The sequence below is a fragment of the Plectropomus leopardus genome, chromosome 7 (assembly GCF_026936395.1).
Source record: "Plectropomus leopardus strain MGB_pleo_1.0 chromosome 7, ASM2693639v1, whole genome shotgun sequence".
NCBI classification, from domain to species: Eukaryota; Metazoa; Chordata; class Actinopteri; order Perciformes; family Serranidae; genus Plectropomus; species Plectropomus leopardus.
This window is the reverse complement of record NC_142182.1, coordinates 29,292,772-29,312,121: the sequence shown is the minus strand read 5'-3', so window position 1 is coordinate 29,312,121 and position 19,350 is coordinate 29,292,772. Positions and strand designations below refer to the sequence as shown.

Here is a 19,350-nt window from a genome sequence, read left to right as displayed (position 1 = left end):
CGTTATTGTTTATAAAGAGCTGCTGATATGTATGTTATATGTCACACTATAGGCTGATGCTGATGTGTTACATGTCACACCTCTTTTGCATCTGGGTTGCCAGCATGCTGTCTATACCGAAATCTCTGATTAGAAAGGGCTTAAAATTAAAGTGGCAAATTTACAAGAAAAAAACTCAAGAAAGTACTGCCAGAAAGTCAGGTCAGGTAGTCGAGAGCATAAAGAGTGACACATTCGATGGAGGGAGTAAATGTGGTGGATTACTGCGTCAAGCACAGGACTTTCACACAGGAAACAGGGGTGAGAGTCAATGTTGGCTTATTATTTTCATTTTTTAAGATGAATAAAGCTGCCTAAGGCACACTGTGTGCATAAACTTTAGCAGAACAGCTGAATACACCTGTTGGAGTTAACGTCATTGTTTGACGTTGCGAGGATGCCCTGGGATATATAAACTTGACTGTTAATATTATTACTGGCTTTTGCTGCCAATTGTGCCATCCTTTTGAAATATCGTGGGGATCAAAGCATAAAGCAGCACAAAGTTTAAAAGAAAAAAACTCAAATAAGGTCTAAGCACCTCAAAATTATGCATACATCTAAGAACAATACTTTACACTGCAAGATCCTGCTCTGTGACAAAATGGTAAAACGCCTAATATGAAGCCACAACACAATGACAGCAAACTGTCCTGAACTGAGCACTGACAAGATATCTTTTAGCAGTGATGTAAAATGATCTGTGATAGCACAATCAAATGTGAAAGTCATCCAATGTGATGGTAGAGCAAGAAGTAGCAGGTCGTACCAATTTTAGACTTGTCACACAGTCACCTTGACAGACTGTAGTTACAACTGACAGCAGTTAAAACCAGCAGCTCTGTGAGGCTGTACTTAGGCACAGGGGGGCTTTAAGCTAAATGTGAACCTCAGCATGCTAATAGAGTCACAATGACAATGTTAATAGGATGAAGAACTGGTCAAACTGAATTTTTGAGATGATAACGGAAGGTTAATGGATCAAGTTATTACTGCTCATGAGTAATGTCAACATATCATCATTCTATTTCAAGAGGCATCTGTGTGAAATCTCGTCATACTTAGCGAATAAATTTTTTACCGCCAAATTATAATCAGTTCATTCTTGAGTCAAAGTCGACCTTTTTGCCAGATTTGAAGACATTCCTGCAAGGTATTTGTGAGTAATCGCATTTATGAGAGAGTGCAAGGTCACAGTGACCTTGACCTTCGACCCCCCCCCCCCTAGTCTAGTCAGTTCATTATTGAGTTCAAGTGAACATTAATGCCAAATGTTTAAAAGAAATCCATTACATATTCCCTTTAGATATATTTCATTCACAAGAATGGGACCGACAACAAATGAATGGACACCCCAAAAACATAAATAACTATAAAAATATACAGTATGTCTATGCCTCAGAATTTCATTCGTTTATGTCAAGAGAAATTGAAATAAAATTATTTCTAAAGTTTAGATTCTAAGTGAATATATAAACTTATTTTCCAAGAGACTTTACTCAAAAGTATGCAGTTAAAATAACCAGAGCTAATAGAAGAAAGGCCAAGTTTTCGTAAAAAAAAAAAAAAAGCCCTTTAAGTATGGATGATTGTTAAAAACAATTTTTAAAAAAATACATAATACAGAAAATCATATAAGAAGTCCTACAATTAGCAGAAAAACTCATCTGATGCAACATTAAGAGGAAATAACCTGCTCAAAACTCCTCATTTGACATAAAGTTCCTGCAGCTAGACATTTTGGGTCAGTTGTACAGTTTATTAGTTGAGCTTTACTGTTGTTATGCATTGAATATAATACAGAACATCCATAAATAATGTCACTTAATAAGCGGTTGTCACTTTCCTTAATGATAGAAAAGGGGTCCCTTAAGGAAAAACATTAAGAACCACTAAACTAGTGTTTCTGCAGAAACCCTGCAAAATACTGTGTTTTATCACAGTGGGATAGTAAATTATGCTGAAATACAGACAAAAGACAGACACTGATATGTGATGCTTTCAACCTGCCATGTGACTGCTTTGAATTTACAGGTGGCAGGCACAATAAAAGCATCATCATCATTTCCTTTTGCGAAGATTTAACACTCAACCCCCATGGAGACTGTGGCAGTGAAGTACTGATTTAACACTGTGGTATTTCTTTAAGACCAGAGTTTGTGTGAATTCAATGGCACTATATAGGTGTGTGATATTGAGACTTTGACTACTTCCATAAAAAGAACCAACAAAAAACTAAATTACACTAAAACCAAAAAGCAATGCTCTTTTCACAAGCTGGTGCAAGCAGATTTTCCACAGGTCCTTGAAATCTTCGAAAGTTTGTGAAATTGAGGGGGAAAATTCAATAGACACGGATAGTCATTGAAAGTGCTTAAATTCTTTTGATTTTGTCTGCCGTCACTTTAACACAGCACAAATAAAAAGAGCTCACACACTCAAGCCTTTCTCTCTTTTTAATTATTGTCTGTGAGCTTCTGTGAAGCCTGCTCATAATAAAAACCTTGACTCGTGGCTCAAACTATGCCTTGTTGGGTCCTTTAATTTAAAATACTGGGCCTGAAAAGTCCATAAGAAGTCCTTGAATCTGATGTTTAAGATTGTGTGGAAACCCTGTGCAGGGCTGCTGTATTGCAATATTTTATACTGTGCAGACTTTATTGTGTCAACCACCATTATACAGTAGCCTGTCACAGTAACTAATGATAGAAACAGGAAGGTCTAATTATGATAGCAGCCCTGTCTTCTAGAAACTGCATTTATATACAACCAATTTTGAAACAACAAATATGTTTTGAGAAAAACGGAATGTCAAGCAAATTAGGGTTTCTCTTAACATAATGATGAAATGTTGCAAATTAACGTATTTGGTAAGCTGCAAAAATGTTGATACTGAACATAATGGCAAAATATTCACTGACAACGTAATTCAATTGATTAATGCCAAAATAAGAAATCTCACAATACAGTATCCACTTTTATTGAATGCATTTTAATTACCTTTTTTGTGAACATTTAAAGAGATAGTTTGGATCTGCTTACCTATATTCAGTGTGCTACATGCAGTAGATGGTGTTTGGCACATTCACAGTTTGGAGAGGCAGGTAGGAGTACTGCAACGGAAGTTAAGCAATGTATTTCTGTAGACGGAGGGCAGCAACAAAACATTTTATAGCTACACTTTTTAGCTGTACACTTTGTTGGGAGTTTTGACTGTTTTACCTTGCTGTAGACGGCCTTTTTTGATGGGAAATCTGTAAATGACTATATCCTTGTCAAAGCGACCAAACTCCATAAACAAAATTACTATTTTTAGCTTTCTTAACACAGGCGTTGTGGTCTACTGCTTCTTCAGCCAGTTCGTAAGTTTGTGTAACTGTGTGACTTTGGTGAATCTGAACTAAGCCCTTCAAACACCAAAGTCAGACAATAACACAAACAAACTAACTGCAAGAGACAGCAGTAGACCAGCAACTCCTGTGTTAAGTGACGTTAAATTACTTTTTTCTCAGTGGAGAAAGGCAATGGCTTCAGTTCTCCACTGAATGTCTTTTTTTTTGACAGCAAGGTAAAGCAGCCAAAATGTTGTAACTATACTCTTAGTATACTTGTACTTATACTTGCTGCCGCGCCCGTCCAAAGCATCACATTGCTTAGCTTCTGTGCTGTTGCTCCTGCCTACTTCTCAACACTGGAGGCTTACAGCCCCTCATCTACTGTATGCAATAGATTATGGGTAAGTAACATAATCAACCCCACTTCAAAAATGAATGAATTTGGTGTTTTGCAACAAAACGTCTGTAAACATAATCCAAGCCAGTAATTAAGAAAGCAGTTTAGTAACATGTAAATGTAATTTCTATGACACAGAGTTGCAGCAAAGATAGCAGAGCAGTAGCAAATATATTTATAAAATATTCATCTGTGAAAACTCTATTGCACTTGCATTAGATCAGTAGAAATGATCAGCTTGAGGTGTCTGAAGGTCTGAACTTGACATGAAATGATGGTGCTATATGACCGCCACTTAACATGTCATCAATCCATCTGAGATCGCATGAGGACAGTTAAAGAAGAGAGAAATATTAAGATACACCTGTACATGAGGAATTAGTTTGAGGTGAAAGAGAGAAATATCGCCCCGGGGCACATGCCCTGTTTAGTTTCTGTTTGACCAAATGGCCTACATTAGGTGATATATTTGGCTATTTATAGAAGCTGGGGCAGGCAGGAAACAGCTGCCATGCGTCAGGGTGACAGGCTGACATCCCTCATCTCAGCAGGACCTCCCTGCCAGGCAGACAGGAGGAAGCTCTTTATACCTTAACTGAAATGGGACATAGCTTCTTATCATTCATACTGCATACAGAAACTAATAATCTATGGAGCCTGTGGCAAAGACTCAACAATGAAACTGGGTTAACAGTGGCAAGTATGGGCAGCTTGACTCGAAGCTGCACTTGTGGGCTGTACAGACATCTACTGTACATATTCTGCCTTTACACTGGATTTCACTCAAGCGGGATCAGTATTGATCAGGAGGAGCTTTTATTGTGGCATCCTGGCGCAGTAAACTGGCACGAGATGCCTCAGCTCTGACAAAAAATGAGACGGTTCATCAAGAGGGAAACAGAGCTTTAAGCTGACAAACAGGCTGAATCAATATTCATGACTTCGCTGTGAAGCCACTCACGTTCACGTATTATGAATGGAAACCAGATTTCAATTAATGTGCTTACATCAAAGTTTCACCGCTCTCTCTGAAACTGATGACAAGCAATGCCTTCTGTTTGTCTTTGCAACATGAAAGTCTATACTGATTTCAACGCTGTCACGGGAGACAAGACATTAACTGGTGTTAACATTACACACTATTACACAATGAAAGTGTGTCGCTGTGAAATAAATGTATGCTACACAGCATTTAAGTGTAGATGCTTTAAAAACGGAGGTAACTGTCAACGTAATGGATTTCTCTCATTTCACCTGAGTTCATGTTTTGCTGAGAGGCTTTAAAAACAGCATAACTTTCTTTTTAAAACCTTATCTACAGCAATATCCTATCACTCTTCAGATGAGGTGTCGGACCAGCACAAGTTACATCACTCTTTGAATTCTTTTTCGTTCACACAGCAGACTGATGATTGCTGTTAGCTATAATCTCCGAATCTCTGCTGATCACAGATGTTGGCTTGTTGGCTGAGGGGCGTTTTTGATAAAGAGACAAATGTCAGGGGGAGGGATACTCACAGTCTGGCATTATAAAAGCTGGCACCGTTTCAAGATATTGTGTTTGCTATGCTGTCCCATGCGCCTGAGAGGGGTGAAAAAAAATCGGTGCAAAGTGCAATTCACCCCTCCCAAACTCCTCACAGTGACGGGTGGGACTATCATCACCTTCCTCGTAACTTTTTGTTCCTACATCTGTGCTGCAGGGATGGATTTCGAGGTCAGGAACGGGGCAGAGGCTAGATGTGATCTGGGAAATGCAGCATAATAAATGCTCATTCAATGTTTACCATAGTGACAGTGGCATCTAAAAATAAAAGAACAACTGTTTCTCCCTCAACCAGCACTCATTACATGCCAATGCGGGGAGTAGTGTAATGTTCAGACAAGCATAGCGGACATTAAAAATGTTACAGCTCTCTGTGAAAACAAACTGCAGTCTGTTCTTTGTGTGCCGAATAGCTCTCAAGTGTTACACATAAGTAACAAATGCGAGGCCACTGACTTGCATATGTTTAACTCTGCAATTTAGTACAAACATCCCCCCTCCCCACAATGCTAATGTGACCATGTGGGAATTATTCATATCAATTCATTCCTCTGTTGTTTCCACACTGTGTTGAGTTGATAATTAGTTTTCTGACCTTACTGTGAAACCCTGACAATAAAAATGTCCGTGAGTGAGAGGTAGTGATGACAGTACGCCTGTCCCAGGAAATTTTTAGTGGCTGAACTTATAAAACAGTTTCTACAGTACAGCTTATGAAAATGTATTGGAAACATGCTCAAATAAAAGTGGAAGGACATGAACTGACACAATAGAATAATAAATAACCTTCACAATACTATTAACATCTTTTAAGAAGAAGAGGGAGAGAACTCTGTGATCTTCAGCTTAAAGGTCCAGTGTGTAGGATTTAGGGGTATCTACTGGCAGAAATAAAAATAATATTCATCACTACATTAATGTATAATCACCTGAACATAAGAATTGGCGTGTTTTGGTTAACTTATAATGATTCAGTTATATCTACAAACAGAAAGGGTCCTTCTCTTCAGAGTCTGCCAAGTTGTTCTACAGTAGCCCAGAAGGTACACATCTACAGAGATCGTGCTACAGAGCTGCTAAAAAGTCTATCTTTATGCTGCCCTTGCATTTTTACACAGATCCAAACAATGATGTCATCATGCTGCTCCAGTGATTGATTTTAGATAGCATGCCGGCATCGTATAAACAAAAAGGGCACGACAGCATCGGCCTCTAGTTTGACATATAACATGCACGACGGCAGTGCTTCATAAACAATAACAATGACATAACATCAGCAATCGTTTACCGTCTCTGTTAATTGGCAGTTGATCTCATCCGCTACTTGGAGGGTAAGGACCACTCATACCCCACTGTTTCCCCAGTTTTCAGACATTTTCAGCCACTGTTCTTCTTGAGTTACCTAACTGCTGCTAGCTGCTTCTTAAATGTCCAGAGTTGGGTCACACATTCAACACGCTGACAAAATGTCACAGCTGTCCAGCCCATAGTCTGGTCCTGCCGGCTGTCCCTTTCACACAGACACAGATTCAAGGCTGTTACGACCTCTGATGCTGGCTTAAAGGTGAGAAAACTCTAGATTATTCATTCAGTGATTGTTCCTTTTATACACAACGGTGAGGGGGCGAGGTAGCATTACAGCGTAACATGAACAGGTAGTGTAAAAGGGGACTAAACACGGGAACTAGAAAGGGTAATTTGTGTTTTGGCACCAGCAAATGTGGTTCCCCTACACTCTTGGCACATATACTGGACTTTTTAAAGAACTGTTCAACATTTGGGGATATATATATATATATATATATATATATATATATATATATATATATATATTAGTGCTGGGCATAGATTAATTTTTAATCTAGATTAATCTAGATTAAAATTATAGATTTGAATTTTGCCAAAGACATTCAAAATAATATCTATCTATCTAAATGATGAAAATGCATCACAAACTGCTGGAGAAAGCTGTTCTACTATAATATTTGGTAAAGAAAAATAATGTTCCATAAGATTTACTTTGGTGTTTAACTTTGTTTTATTTTGTTAAACACAGACATTTAGGAACACAGGTTCTGTCTCCATGTGGAAAAAGCTTTTTCCTGCTAACTGGAATGAACAGCAGAGGGCGCAGCCTCTGATAACATGACCCTAACTGAACTGTGGGCCTACATTAGAGGTCATGAAGAAGACCATTAACAGTGACACGGCTTGAGCCAATCACTCCAGTCACTCAGGCAGACCAGCTTCCGCCTTGTTCACGCTCCTCCGCGTAATTCGACCAGGTATACATCCGCGCTTAAACAACAAAGTGAAATTGGTGCCTTGCTCACTGTATAGACCCAACTTAGTGAATAGTTTATCGCGCGATAATTTCCTTATCGCGCGATAAGAATCCCGCGTTAACGCAGCACGTTAACGCCGTTAACAACCCATTAATATATATATATATATATATATATATATATATATATATATATATATATATATATATATATATATATATATATATATATATACACATATATATATATATATATATATATATATATATATATATATATATATATATATATATACATCTCTTCAGGAGTTGGATGAGAAAAACAAGGGTAAGGCTTTATTTGGATTGTATTTGGATCTATCTGCTTTTGGATAGTGTATCGAGTATTTGTAGCATTTCAACAACTTATTAATAGCAATTCAACAATGCAGCTGTTTTGCTCGATTCTGATCATGTTTATCAGGACTATATGTGACAATTTACTACAAATTCTGAAACTATGCTGCATAGGCTGAATTATTTAACTAATGTAGCCTGAGAATAGATATATTCACGAATTGTAACATTCTCGATAGATAATCTGTTAAACATCTACAGAATAAAACAAAACGGTTGAATCTCAACTAATAAGCTGCTAAAATGTTACAAAAACTCTTTAAACTATCTGTAGGTGTCCTATCCATATTAAGTGTATCCTCAACAAGTTCTCCAAATTAAAGATAAGATGTGTTGAACGTGCTCATGTTTTTGGTGAGCGGTGAACTAAATGTATCCATTTGCAACAAATGAACAGCCTTATTAACTGTCAGTTTATGACAATCATGTAATGTTTTCAGCACCAGCTAGTGTACGGTGAGGACTGTTTCCCAATCCATATGGGTGTCCCTTTACCTAAATCTGAACCAAATGTTTTCATGGAGGTGGGCACTATGCATTTTAACAGGAAGGAAACACTTGTCAACAGGAAAAAACCTTCAGCACAATTTGAAGGAATTTTAAAACCAAATCAGTTCAGATTCCAATGTAAAAAAAAAAAAAAAAAGAAATCTCACACTTTTATGCAAATTAGGCCTGTCAGGTCTGAAAAAGCAAGTCTGAACATCAGTCACAACAACAATAGCTAATGCTAATGCTAATAGACCTCTCCCAATGTTTAAAAAAAACCCAAAAAAACAAATCAATTTGCTCAGATTTCAATGGGTAACCCAAAGTTACATAATAAACGTAAAGTTAGCTTTCGGCAAGGAACGTCTCTGGGGAAAGTTCTGTGTTTTGTGACTCATCCACTACCCCAACCTTCCTCCTAATTGGATCGCTCAGGACCACTTCCTTCTTTACTCCCATCAGTGCATTAGTCATGTGATTTCAGCTTTCCAAAATACGTGGGTTATGCACAAATTACCAGCTCATCATAACATGGGATATGTACACATTTTGGTGCATTACTTTTCATAGGAAAATGTACAAACTGCATGATACCAGCCTGCTATGTTTTTCTGGCACTTGCTGCTTACAGTCTGGCACCTGGCTACTGCCTTTTCATAAAGCCTCAACCTCACCTGAGCGCTGATCTCTGTTGTTGGGGTTTTTTTTTTGCTTTTTGTTTTGAAAAATCCTGCATAGTATATCTCTGAAATAAAATAAACACAGTAGGCTCATTCTTGTGTGTGTGTTTTAGTTAACTCTGAGAACATCTCTTTTGTTGTGTTTCTGCAAGTCATTGCCCTGGAGGATGAATCGATACCTAAAGGACTCAGACTAGCACCACTATGTCTTGTTTTGGGTATTGATACTTGCATCAATAAGATCTATGCAAAAAGAAAATTGAACAAACACTGTTACTAGCCCATGGACTCTTTGATTTTTTGCTCTTGTTGTAAACATACATGTAGCGATCACTTCCTAAGCTCAAAAATGTCACACAACAAACAGTTTTGTTATTTACCATTTAAAAATGAAAATGTATTCAGTCCTAGCCTATTAAAGATACAATTATCCAAAGTAATATCTACCTAATAAATCATGACACATGGCCCTCCCCTTCATGATATTACACTACCAGCTTTAATAATGAAAGGTCTCAGATCGATATCGGGGATTCTGGCCCTGATCTTGCTGGGTATTGGCTTGAAACCAAATGTTGTGGTGTTGCTCACCCCTTGTGCATCTGTCAGCCACCACAGAATAACCTCTGTAAAATGCTGAAACAGTAGGCACCTTTTTCAATACACAGTAATAATAAAAAAAGGGATAAGTGTGTAGAATAGCAAGCTCTACATATAGCCTGACAATCCTAAAATCATTTTTGAATATATCTTAGTGGAATACATTTATTGTGATCCTGATATGATAATTGCATGGATCGAATGCTAAGCACAGTGTAATCCACTTAGAATACTGTTGTACATCTCAACAAAGTGATGAGGAGGCATTATGTGTGTCTGCATACCAATCTGCATGACCACACAAACCATTTTCATCTGTATGTAAATGCTGAGTATGTAAATAAGCCATGCAGTACCCGAGGAGCAGATAGCTGCTGGGCTTCGGTTTATCATTTGCACACCATTTGATCCACTGATCTCATGACGTACACTTTACATCCGATATCTTTTACAACATATCAACTTCCAAGATAGGATACAGACACATAAGAGGCAACATTTCTCCATTTCGCTCATTCTCTCAAGCTGTTTCGGGGTTTCTGGGCTGTTAGATTGGATGGAAGTGGAGCCAGGCGGAGCAAATACTTTCTAACAACAATGAAATCGAGGTGATGTGTTCTCTCACATATCTCCTTATTTCCTAATGCAGTGATGCTGCATTCATTGCGAGTAACTTTAATCTTGTTCTGGAAAATTCCATTAATCTTTGGTGTTGCTTGCAATACAAAGAAGACGAGGAAAAATGCTGAGCAGTGGAAAAAACACTGATGCCATATTTTATGTCCTCACACTACGTTACCCAGGGCCCAAGTGCAGAACATGCTAGTCTATTTCCCTGCTTAATGCAGCACATTCAAAGTGAATTAATGAAAACCCCCCACGTGGAATGAGTGTTATTGGCGCTGCCTCGAAGACGAGTTGTCAAAGAAATCGAATCAAATGGAGGGACAGCCATTTTGTCCTTGCCATATAGATTATTTATCAATCTGACCATCCGCAGTGACGCATGCCTGCTTTTAGAGTCAGTTCACACACACAGTATCCTCACATCAACCTAGCAGCTGGTCATAATCTGTTTTTCAGTTCAGGGTTGACTGACCACAAATACATTTTCTTTTTGACATTCTATTGTTCCATCGAAAAAAATATATACTATCATTAAAATGTGATTTAAGGTGCAAATGAAAGTTTCTACCTATAAATTTGATGTAATAAATCCATACTATATGAATGCCCATAAAATGTTAATCAATCATTCCACTCACACCTTCATAATACCCTTTTAAATCTCTAGCTGCCAGTGTGAAACTGTTCCAGTGTGATGAAAACAAAGAGAATAAAGAAAATGCAGGGGCATGCGTATTTTCAATTTAGCTAAAAAAAAAATAAAAAAAAAAAACATAGAAGAGCATCACTGTTTTATTTTTTTTCACAGATTCTGTCTTTCACAATGATCTTAATCTCCTGTGAGAAAGGCTGCCTGTTCCCCGCCCCTCGCTCGCACTCCTCCATTTCACAGTCATTTGCATGGACAGAAAGGAGCTCGCACAGAACGCATTTCAGTGCCAGGTTCCCCTCATTAAGTCACCTGTCACTTCAGGACCATTATACCAGCCTCATATTAGCATCACCTCTCCTCCCCAATAAAGCACCTGGAGAGGCACTGTGAGCCTACAGGCTAATGGCAGCCTACACATCTCACATCAGCCACTTCTGCTTTACACAGTAATACATCACATCGCTCATAATGGATTGCTGATTTTCATAATGTGCATAACATACACAATGCCAAGTGGTGTAATGTATTCTACTGAACACAAAAATTGTACCCATTGCGGTACATAATCAAACACACCAAATGTTCTCGCTGACTGTCAGTCGGAGGAAAAAAAAAAAAAAAGAAAGAGTGAAAATCCTCTGCATTGGCTGCGAGGGGCATGGTAACTTATCCAACCACATGAGTGCCATATCATCAAGAATGCATTAGTTATCTCGTGAGTGCAGATACAGTAAAAGGCCCTCCAGATTGTTCCTGTACATTTCAATTACATTTGACATGTCGTGGAGGGTTTGGACTTCAAAAAGCTTTGCTGTGCACCATATCGAAGCATGAAGTTAATGCTTTGCATTGTAGGCTTTGATTACGATAGCGTTGAGGTGTCACAACTGGCAAGCATGATAATGGTTACACTTCTGGTGGTTTATGGCCCAGACAGTGACCCTCGTGTCTGTTAACCTTGCCTCCTCTGTCTTATAAATCCTATCCTGAGAGGTTTATAGGGCTCACTTGTCAAGCCTTTCTAGTCGTATTTGGTGGGTGGAGCTGTAGCACAGACAAACGACATGGTGATAAATTCTGCATCTGCTGAGCGACTACAATGTACAGGCGTGTTTGCTGCACCGTAGGACAATGCACATAATAAATGTCACAACAAGTCAGTAATTGGAATGATTACTCTTCTCTGCATTATTTGGAGGCAGTGGCTGAAAGGATACTGATATGAGGATTGGGGGAAAAAGTGAGAAAAAAATGCTTGTGCTGGATACTAAGGCCCATTATGTCGATCAAAGGTAATGTCTGTTTGTGTCCGGAGGAACGCGTGTGCCTCTGTGCCACGCTAAACCCTGTCCTCCCCACTCCTCTTCCCCTGTGGGTTGCGCTTGACTTCCACCGTTTTCACAGCTGCTCTCAGCAGTGCACTCCATTACACCTTAAATCACTTAAAAGATCTGAAGCACCAAAAAGTCCCACTGCAGCTAATTCACCCTGACTGTGTGGATCATCGAGACAAAACAAGAGCAAGGAAACACTGCAACATCTGATTCCAGCCTAATAAAGTGGAATGTTATCTTTATATTGGAATCTGTTGCTTCCCTAAATGGACATACTAAATCAAATCACAAAATTATACTCTCAGCCCAGAGTGCAGTTTTCAGAGCTATTGCAAAACACAATAGCACAGATAGCAATCTCATATTTTACAGCCAGTCCCTGGATTCTTGAAGATCTTGGCAGCGGTGTTCTGACAGAGGCAGATTCCTCTTTGTTAGGTATCCGAAAGCAGCCACAGAGATTAGGCTCAATAAATAAGGAGGGATAAGTGGGTCTTGTCCTGTGTTTGGTGGCACAGAGCAGTAGACACACAGAGGCGTGACACGCAGCTGCACAGTGCTATTGATTCTCCGCTGGTCTCCAGGCACCCTTCCTTTTCATTCAGGCTGCCTGCCAAGTGCCTCTGAACAGGAGCCCCTGCTCTCCCAATGTCTGCACGTCTGCTTAAGCACAATCAATGGGCCATCAGCAGGGGAGAGCACGCATGCCACTGTCTTTACTTCCACAGGGTGTGAGTCAGGGAAATTGAAAATATATGTAGTGGAAAGGCATCATGATACCATGCAAGCAGAGAGCATCATTGACTATCAGGATGAAAATAAATGCTGGTTAGAGCCAGCAGCACCCCCGCTATGAAAAATCTACCCCATTCATATCTGACTTAAATAACTATTTGTTAGATACGGATCAATGTTTCTTCTGCATGCTGAGATCTGAAACAAACCATCAGAAAAGCTCATTTCCCCTGATCAGATAAGCACTTGAAGGTTACCGGAGGAGAGCACAGCAACAGATATTCCCCTCACCTCACTGTATAGGGTAGACAATGACAATTCAGCTCTACTGTAAGGTTGTGCGCTTTTCTTTAAAAGCACACCTCAAGACAATGATTGATCATGAGAAGGAGCCGACTTTGTCTTTCAGTGAGGGCCGTTCAGCCTCTCCACCGGTGGTCCACTATGCAGCATTTTGCACCACTGCAAGGCTCCAGTTCAGGTTGCAAATCTGTCAGCCCCGGCTGTCATGGTTCACAATGGAGTGACAGAAACGTCCCCATTACCAAGGACATTTCAGTTTTTGTTCCTTGCACAGCAGAACATCTTTTTCAAATCCATCTTAACCAACACAAAGGGGATTCCGAGCTCAATGCAGCAATATCTTTGTTGCTTCCCAAAGATAAATAATGAGCCCTCTTACACAACTCATCTTTAATCTGAATTGAAAAGCCTGGCTGCTGCTGCATTACGTCTGAGCTGGCAGCTTCAATCACCAGATCGTGCATATTACTAATTATGCACTCACTGGTCATTTCGAGGGTGAGTGGTAGTTCGACTGGTATTGAGTGAGTGCAGAAGGGAAGCTTTGTATGCCATTAGGAAGACTGGAAATCCACTAACTCACTGTCACCTGCTGCATGAGGGCAGATAGAGACAGGTTGCTCAAGCGATGATAAATAATAATAAAAAATAATAATTACAGGAAGAAGATATGTTGCCTGCAGAGCTGAAGGGTAACCAGGTGCCGAGTGCCTGCATCAATGCAGATATGAGGATCAAGAAGGATCCACATCAAACACAGGAAAAGTCAAGCTTACAATTCAGCTTGTCGGTATGAAGCATGAATATTCCAGCATCCCTTAAAAGAAAATTATCCAGAAAAGTGCAGCATCTAAACTCCATATTCGCATAATTATGCCTGACACATCTCAAGCACACACTTGAACACACACACACACACAAGTACACACAGCCAGTGGCAATTTGTTTTGCAATGTTTGATCTGTGATGTTATGACTTTGAAATTAAAAGACAACATTATTTCAACAGGACCTCATTTCTGTGTCATCGGGGAAGAGCAGCGCGTGAGGACTAACGCTGGCTGAGTGGCTCTTCAACCTCGTACGTGCAGCAGCAGGATATTTTTAAAGCAGAAATTAGAAACGGTCCGATTATTATTTCCCACTGTAGAACTTAAAAATCGCGCTTCAGGCACTCAAACGCCACATTCACTTTAATCATTTCAACAGATAAAAAAAACACAACCGAATGGCAGCCAGTCGCCTCGTTGACAACAACTTTTCAGCACCTTGGAAAGCACACCGCCCCTCACTACTGAGCTGGAGTGAATAATAATAATAATAATAATAATAATAATAATAATAATAATAATAATAATAATAATAATAAGACCACGCGAGCATTTTGAGCGGTTGAGTGCGCTCATCAATACAAATTAATTTGATGTAATCGTTTTAACCGATTTTAATTATTTTATGCTACATCAGCACATAGTAGGCGCTGACGTTGTTCACGAGCATGAAATTAGTATTCATATATTTACTGTACCTCGTTAAAGGAAGAGAGAGTGAGTGACAGGCAGAGGTGTGTGTGTGTGTGTGTGTGTGTGTGTGTGTGTGTGTGTGTGTGTGTGTTGTGTTCTGTTGTGTGTGTGTGTGTGTATAGATTCCTCAAACTACTTTAGCTTTAATTCAATCACTGCACTTGTGCCTCAGTTTGCCCTGCGAACGCGGTATGCAGGATTTTGGCCAGTTTGGAGCCTCTCTTTCTTTCTTTAAGAGCTCTCCTGCAGCGTTTTAAAAAATATAAAAACCCACTGTCTGTCGGTAACCTTTACAAAAGTGCCTTGAAAACAGGCACGGGCGAGGCCTAACCTTCGGATGAGGGCTGCTTGTGAGGTGCATTGATAGGCAGTGAATGGCGCACACAAGCCTCTATAAAGCAGGCTCCTCGTGCGCTCATATTGACTGCGCGCGAGGCCGTTAATATGCCAGCTAAATGCACACCTGTGGCCGCGCGGCAATTAGCTCAAACAATGGCCGGGAAACGTCGCTAATTAAGCTCTGTAAGCTTATTTAACTGCTCTTAAAGACTTAGAAACATACAAATAGTGGATTAATATTTGAATTAATGAGTTTATTTGTGCCGTGTTTTGGTTAAATATGGGTGTTTCACAGAAGCAATAAGCTGGCTGAGGCGGTGATTTGTGTCAAGCTCAAAGGGTTTTATGGACTTTATATATGCAGTCACTTACCCCAGTGTTGTCATGGTGACAATCGTGTACCAAAACGCTGCGGGGATACTGGTGAACTTGCTTGCTGTGGAGCCTTTCTCTGCATAAAACATGACCGTGGCGAAGATAATGATGGCCATGGTGAGGGAGAAGAGGAGGAAGCCCAGCTCGGAGGCGCAGCTCTTCAAGGTGTAGCCCAGGATGCGCAGCCCCGCGGAGTGTCGGGAGAACTTGAAAATCCGAAAGACCCGGAAGACTCTGAGCGTGACGAAAGCGCCGCTCACCTGGTCGTTGTCGGTCATGACCAGGCCGATGTAGTAAGGCATGATGGCGACCACGTCAATGACGCTCATCACACTTTTCATGAACTTGTACCGGCTGGGAGCTGCTATCAAACGGAGGAGGTACTCGACCGTGAATATCATGACGCACGCAGTGTCTAAACAAAAGAAGGCCAGCGCGTAACGGTCTCCACACGACATCTCCTTCGACCTGTTGGGCAAAGTCCCGCACGGAACCGTCTCCACCACGTTGGCCATCACTGATATGGCAATGAAGAAGCCTGTGACATAGTAGAAGACCAGAGCTAAGGTGCTGGTGTGGGGGTTTTCAAAAGCCCGCCACAGGTACTCCCGGGACGTCATGTTCACCGGCGTGACGTCATTGTTCATGTCCATCTCCTCGTCGTCTTGGAGCCTCTCTGCGTTCTCGCGCCTCCGGTCTTTGTACTCCTCATAACAGCAGTCCCCAATGATCTCGGGGATGATACCAAAGAAAGCGAGCTCCTCGTCGTACGCTGATATGCACTCTTGGCGCGGATAGTGTAGTTTCCCCGTGCGGTAGAAATTGAGGATATGTCTAAAGATGTCAGGATCGCGGTCGAAAAAGTACTCGTTTGTCTCCTCGTGGAAAAAGAAGTCTCGCTCCGTGCTCCCCAGCAAAGTGTCCGGGTACCTCTCTAAAGTGGTTCGCCACGTCTGAAACTTGGTCCCACTCACGTTGAGGATGATGAGTCCGTCCTGGCCTTTCTTCTTCTCCTGCGGAGGGATGGGCATCGGGGTGCTCGCCACGGGCATCCATCCTATGGCCGCCGCTCGGGCGAATGGGAGCCATGCCGCTACACCTGCTGCCATGCTGGTCTATAGTGTTTAATACAACCCCGCTCCGGTTATCACAGTGCTACGATTCAGAGATGAATTGCATCTGCAGGAAGAAAGGCACACAGACACACTGTTGGTTAGAATGTGATGAGAAAACACACATTTACCCTACTTATACTGATACTGCGCATAGCACTGTTGAGTATCACTCTCCAGCCTTTTCCCCTCATTGTAACTGTTCAGTTATGAAAGCCTACTTTGCGGCATAATATGAATTTTCGAAAACGTCACCCATCAATGAGCAGGCAGCGAAAGTAAAAGACAAACCACCCACCTTAGGGATAGCCTGCTCTTTAAACTGCATCCACGGCGAGTTTAATAAAATCCTCGGAAGAGAATGCCCGCGATTCCGCCACCCATCTATCTGTGACTGCAGCCAGACGATAGAGGGGAAAACAGTGGAATAAACGTCGCATCAACAAGTTAAACAATTCGAGCAGCAGTTTCTCCGCACAGAGTGGTCAGTCGTCCGAGCGCGATCTTTCTCCCTTTTCCTCTCTCTCTTCTCTCCGTCCGCAAGGCGCTCAGTTGCATGCGTTTTTCCTCCCGTTGCAGCTACTCCTCAATAAACTCCTGTTCCTCTCGTCGACTGCAAGACCACCCTCCCCCCTCCTCACCACCACCGAGCCCCGACTGTGGAGAGAGGAGAGAAAATCATATGCAGAGAGAGGAGTGGTCCTATCTGCACCCAGAAATGCCTCTGCTGCTTCTCTGTGGGGCGACTAATCAATGCGTAATGGTCGCCCGAGTAGGCGGCATCTCCAGAGCCTCAAGTTAACGCTTGTGTTTGCGTGTGTGCTCTCGCTGCACACCGTTAACCCTCACGATTCGACTTACCCCGAATCCATAATACTGTACATCATACAAATCATGGAATATCTTAAATAATGTGGCTCGAATTCCGGTTTTCTTTGGCCACACTGATGCACAAAGTCCTCTTAAGTTATCTTTTTTTCCTTTGGAGATATCTCTAATACAATGAATAAAAAATAATAAGTCTCATACCACTCAGTCTGGGGGGAATTAAGAGCGATGCTGTTTGTTTTCCGTATTATAACTCTTGCAGGATGCCATGCGCATTGTGTCTTGGCGAAATGTATTGATTTCAATATTTGGGCTTATTCGTTTTTTTATTAAGAGAAATAAATATACAGATTTCAGATCTGCAACTAATCGTGATCAATATTGCCTCTTGAATTGCATCGTTGTGTGATGCCGTTCAACAGAGTTACACAGCTTAAAAGGTCAACATCATCGGGCTACACTGCTCCACTGACATTTTCCAAAATAACCATAATCAATGAAATGTCTCTTGTGTTCCATAACACAACACGGCCATCTCCGAGGGGAGTCGAGACAGCTGCGTCCACTGTGAAGCATGTGTTGCTGCGGGGAGCGTATTTTGGCTTCACGTCCGCATTTTAGGACATAAAGAGCACGTTCCCACTGAGCCTTTAACAGATTCAGGTCCCGTTTGAAGCATTTTTTTTGTTTTTCAGCACCACGGACAGCACCCGAGCTTTCAACATCTTGCCACGCGACACTTTTCTAGTGTGTGTCTGCAGGTTCCAGCTCCCTGGTATGTTTGACACTGTAGTCACTTAGCTGTATCTCCTGCAGCTTCAGCTGAGCACACAGGGCTTCAGAGTCATGGTTAAGTACACACAGCTGCTGAGCTTCTAGAAAATGGACGAGCTCTTTGGCTGTTGAATCCAGCCTAAATGAGGTGTAGATTCGTCCTCTTTAAAAACACCACAGCTGTTGCTTGCATTCAAAGTACTGCAATTTGCAACATGAGAGAAGAAAGTAACCCAGTGTCTTGCTCAAGGACAGTTTGACAGTATAAGTGGCCGCTGATGGACACATTAGATGTTGCACCAGTCAGACCTGTGGCCTTTTGTTCTCCAGATGCAGTGCACTACATTCACACCCAGCCTCCGGTCCCCTCTGGCACAATGCTGAGTTTTTTGTAGGATGAATGCACAGGACTGTCAGAAGTCCCATTAGTGTATGCTGAGCATGTCAGAGCACACTCAGTGTTCAGTTTGAGCAGTCAGGCCCAGGGGCTATGTATTCATCAGGGCATTTAAATATTCCAGCGGTTGCCAAATGGCACCAAACACAGGCGTCCCAGCTGAGCTTGATGCCAGACTCACTGCAAGCTTGTCAGAGCACAGATAGCCACAGTGTTTTAATTTAAAAGGTAGTCAAAGCGGTTATTTAGCATTCACATATCCTGTAATTTAAGTAAAGCGGAGCAATTTGTGGAATTGTGATGGATTTCTGGCATTTGCAACAAATCTGGGTAATATTTACCCAGTGCTGGACCTAGCTTAATCAGTACCCAGGTTAACTCCGCCTGCTGCTATGACTGCTATATTTCCACAAGTTAAAAAAGGCATGCCGCTCATTAATGGAGTCGTCACTGCATTGTAAACGACACAATCATGCAAATATTTTACAATAAAAAGCCCTGTCATGACAAAAGAAAATTCAGTCAACTGAAACGTTGACAGAGAGCTTTACTTTGAAATGCAAACAGAAAAAGTTGAGTTAAAAAC

General features: G+C 41.1%; 1 protein-coding gene across 2 annotated transcripts in view; it reads right to left on the bottom strand.

The window, feature by feature from the left end:
* Window positions 1-17,552, bottom strand: part of LOC121950337 (A-type voltage-gated potassium channel KCND2-like) — a 43,890-nt gene extending 26,338 nt beyond the window's left edge. The window contains exons 1-2 of one of the 2 annotated variants that reach the window (XM_042496295.2): window positions 17,064-17,552; window positions 15,651-16,832 (exon numbers count right to left, since the gene is read on the bottom strand). In XM_042496295.2, coding sequence (XP_042352229.1) covers window positions 15,651-16,762 — 1,112 coding nt within the window. In that variant the 5' untranslated portion in view covers window positions 16,763-16,832; window positions 17,064-17,552. The remainder of the gene's footprint in view (window positions 1-15,650; window positions 16,833-17,063) is intronic. The other variant, XM_042496297.2, reaches the window with a different exon arrangement.
* Between the last annotated feature and the right edge of the window lie 1,798 nt (window positions 17,553-19,350).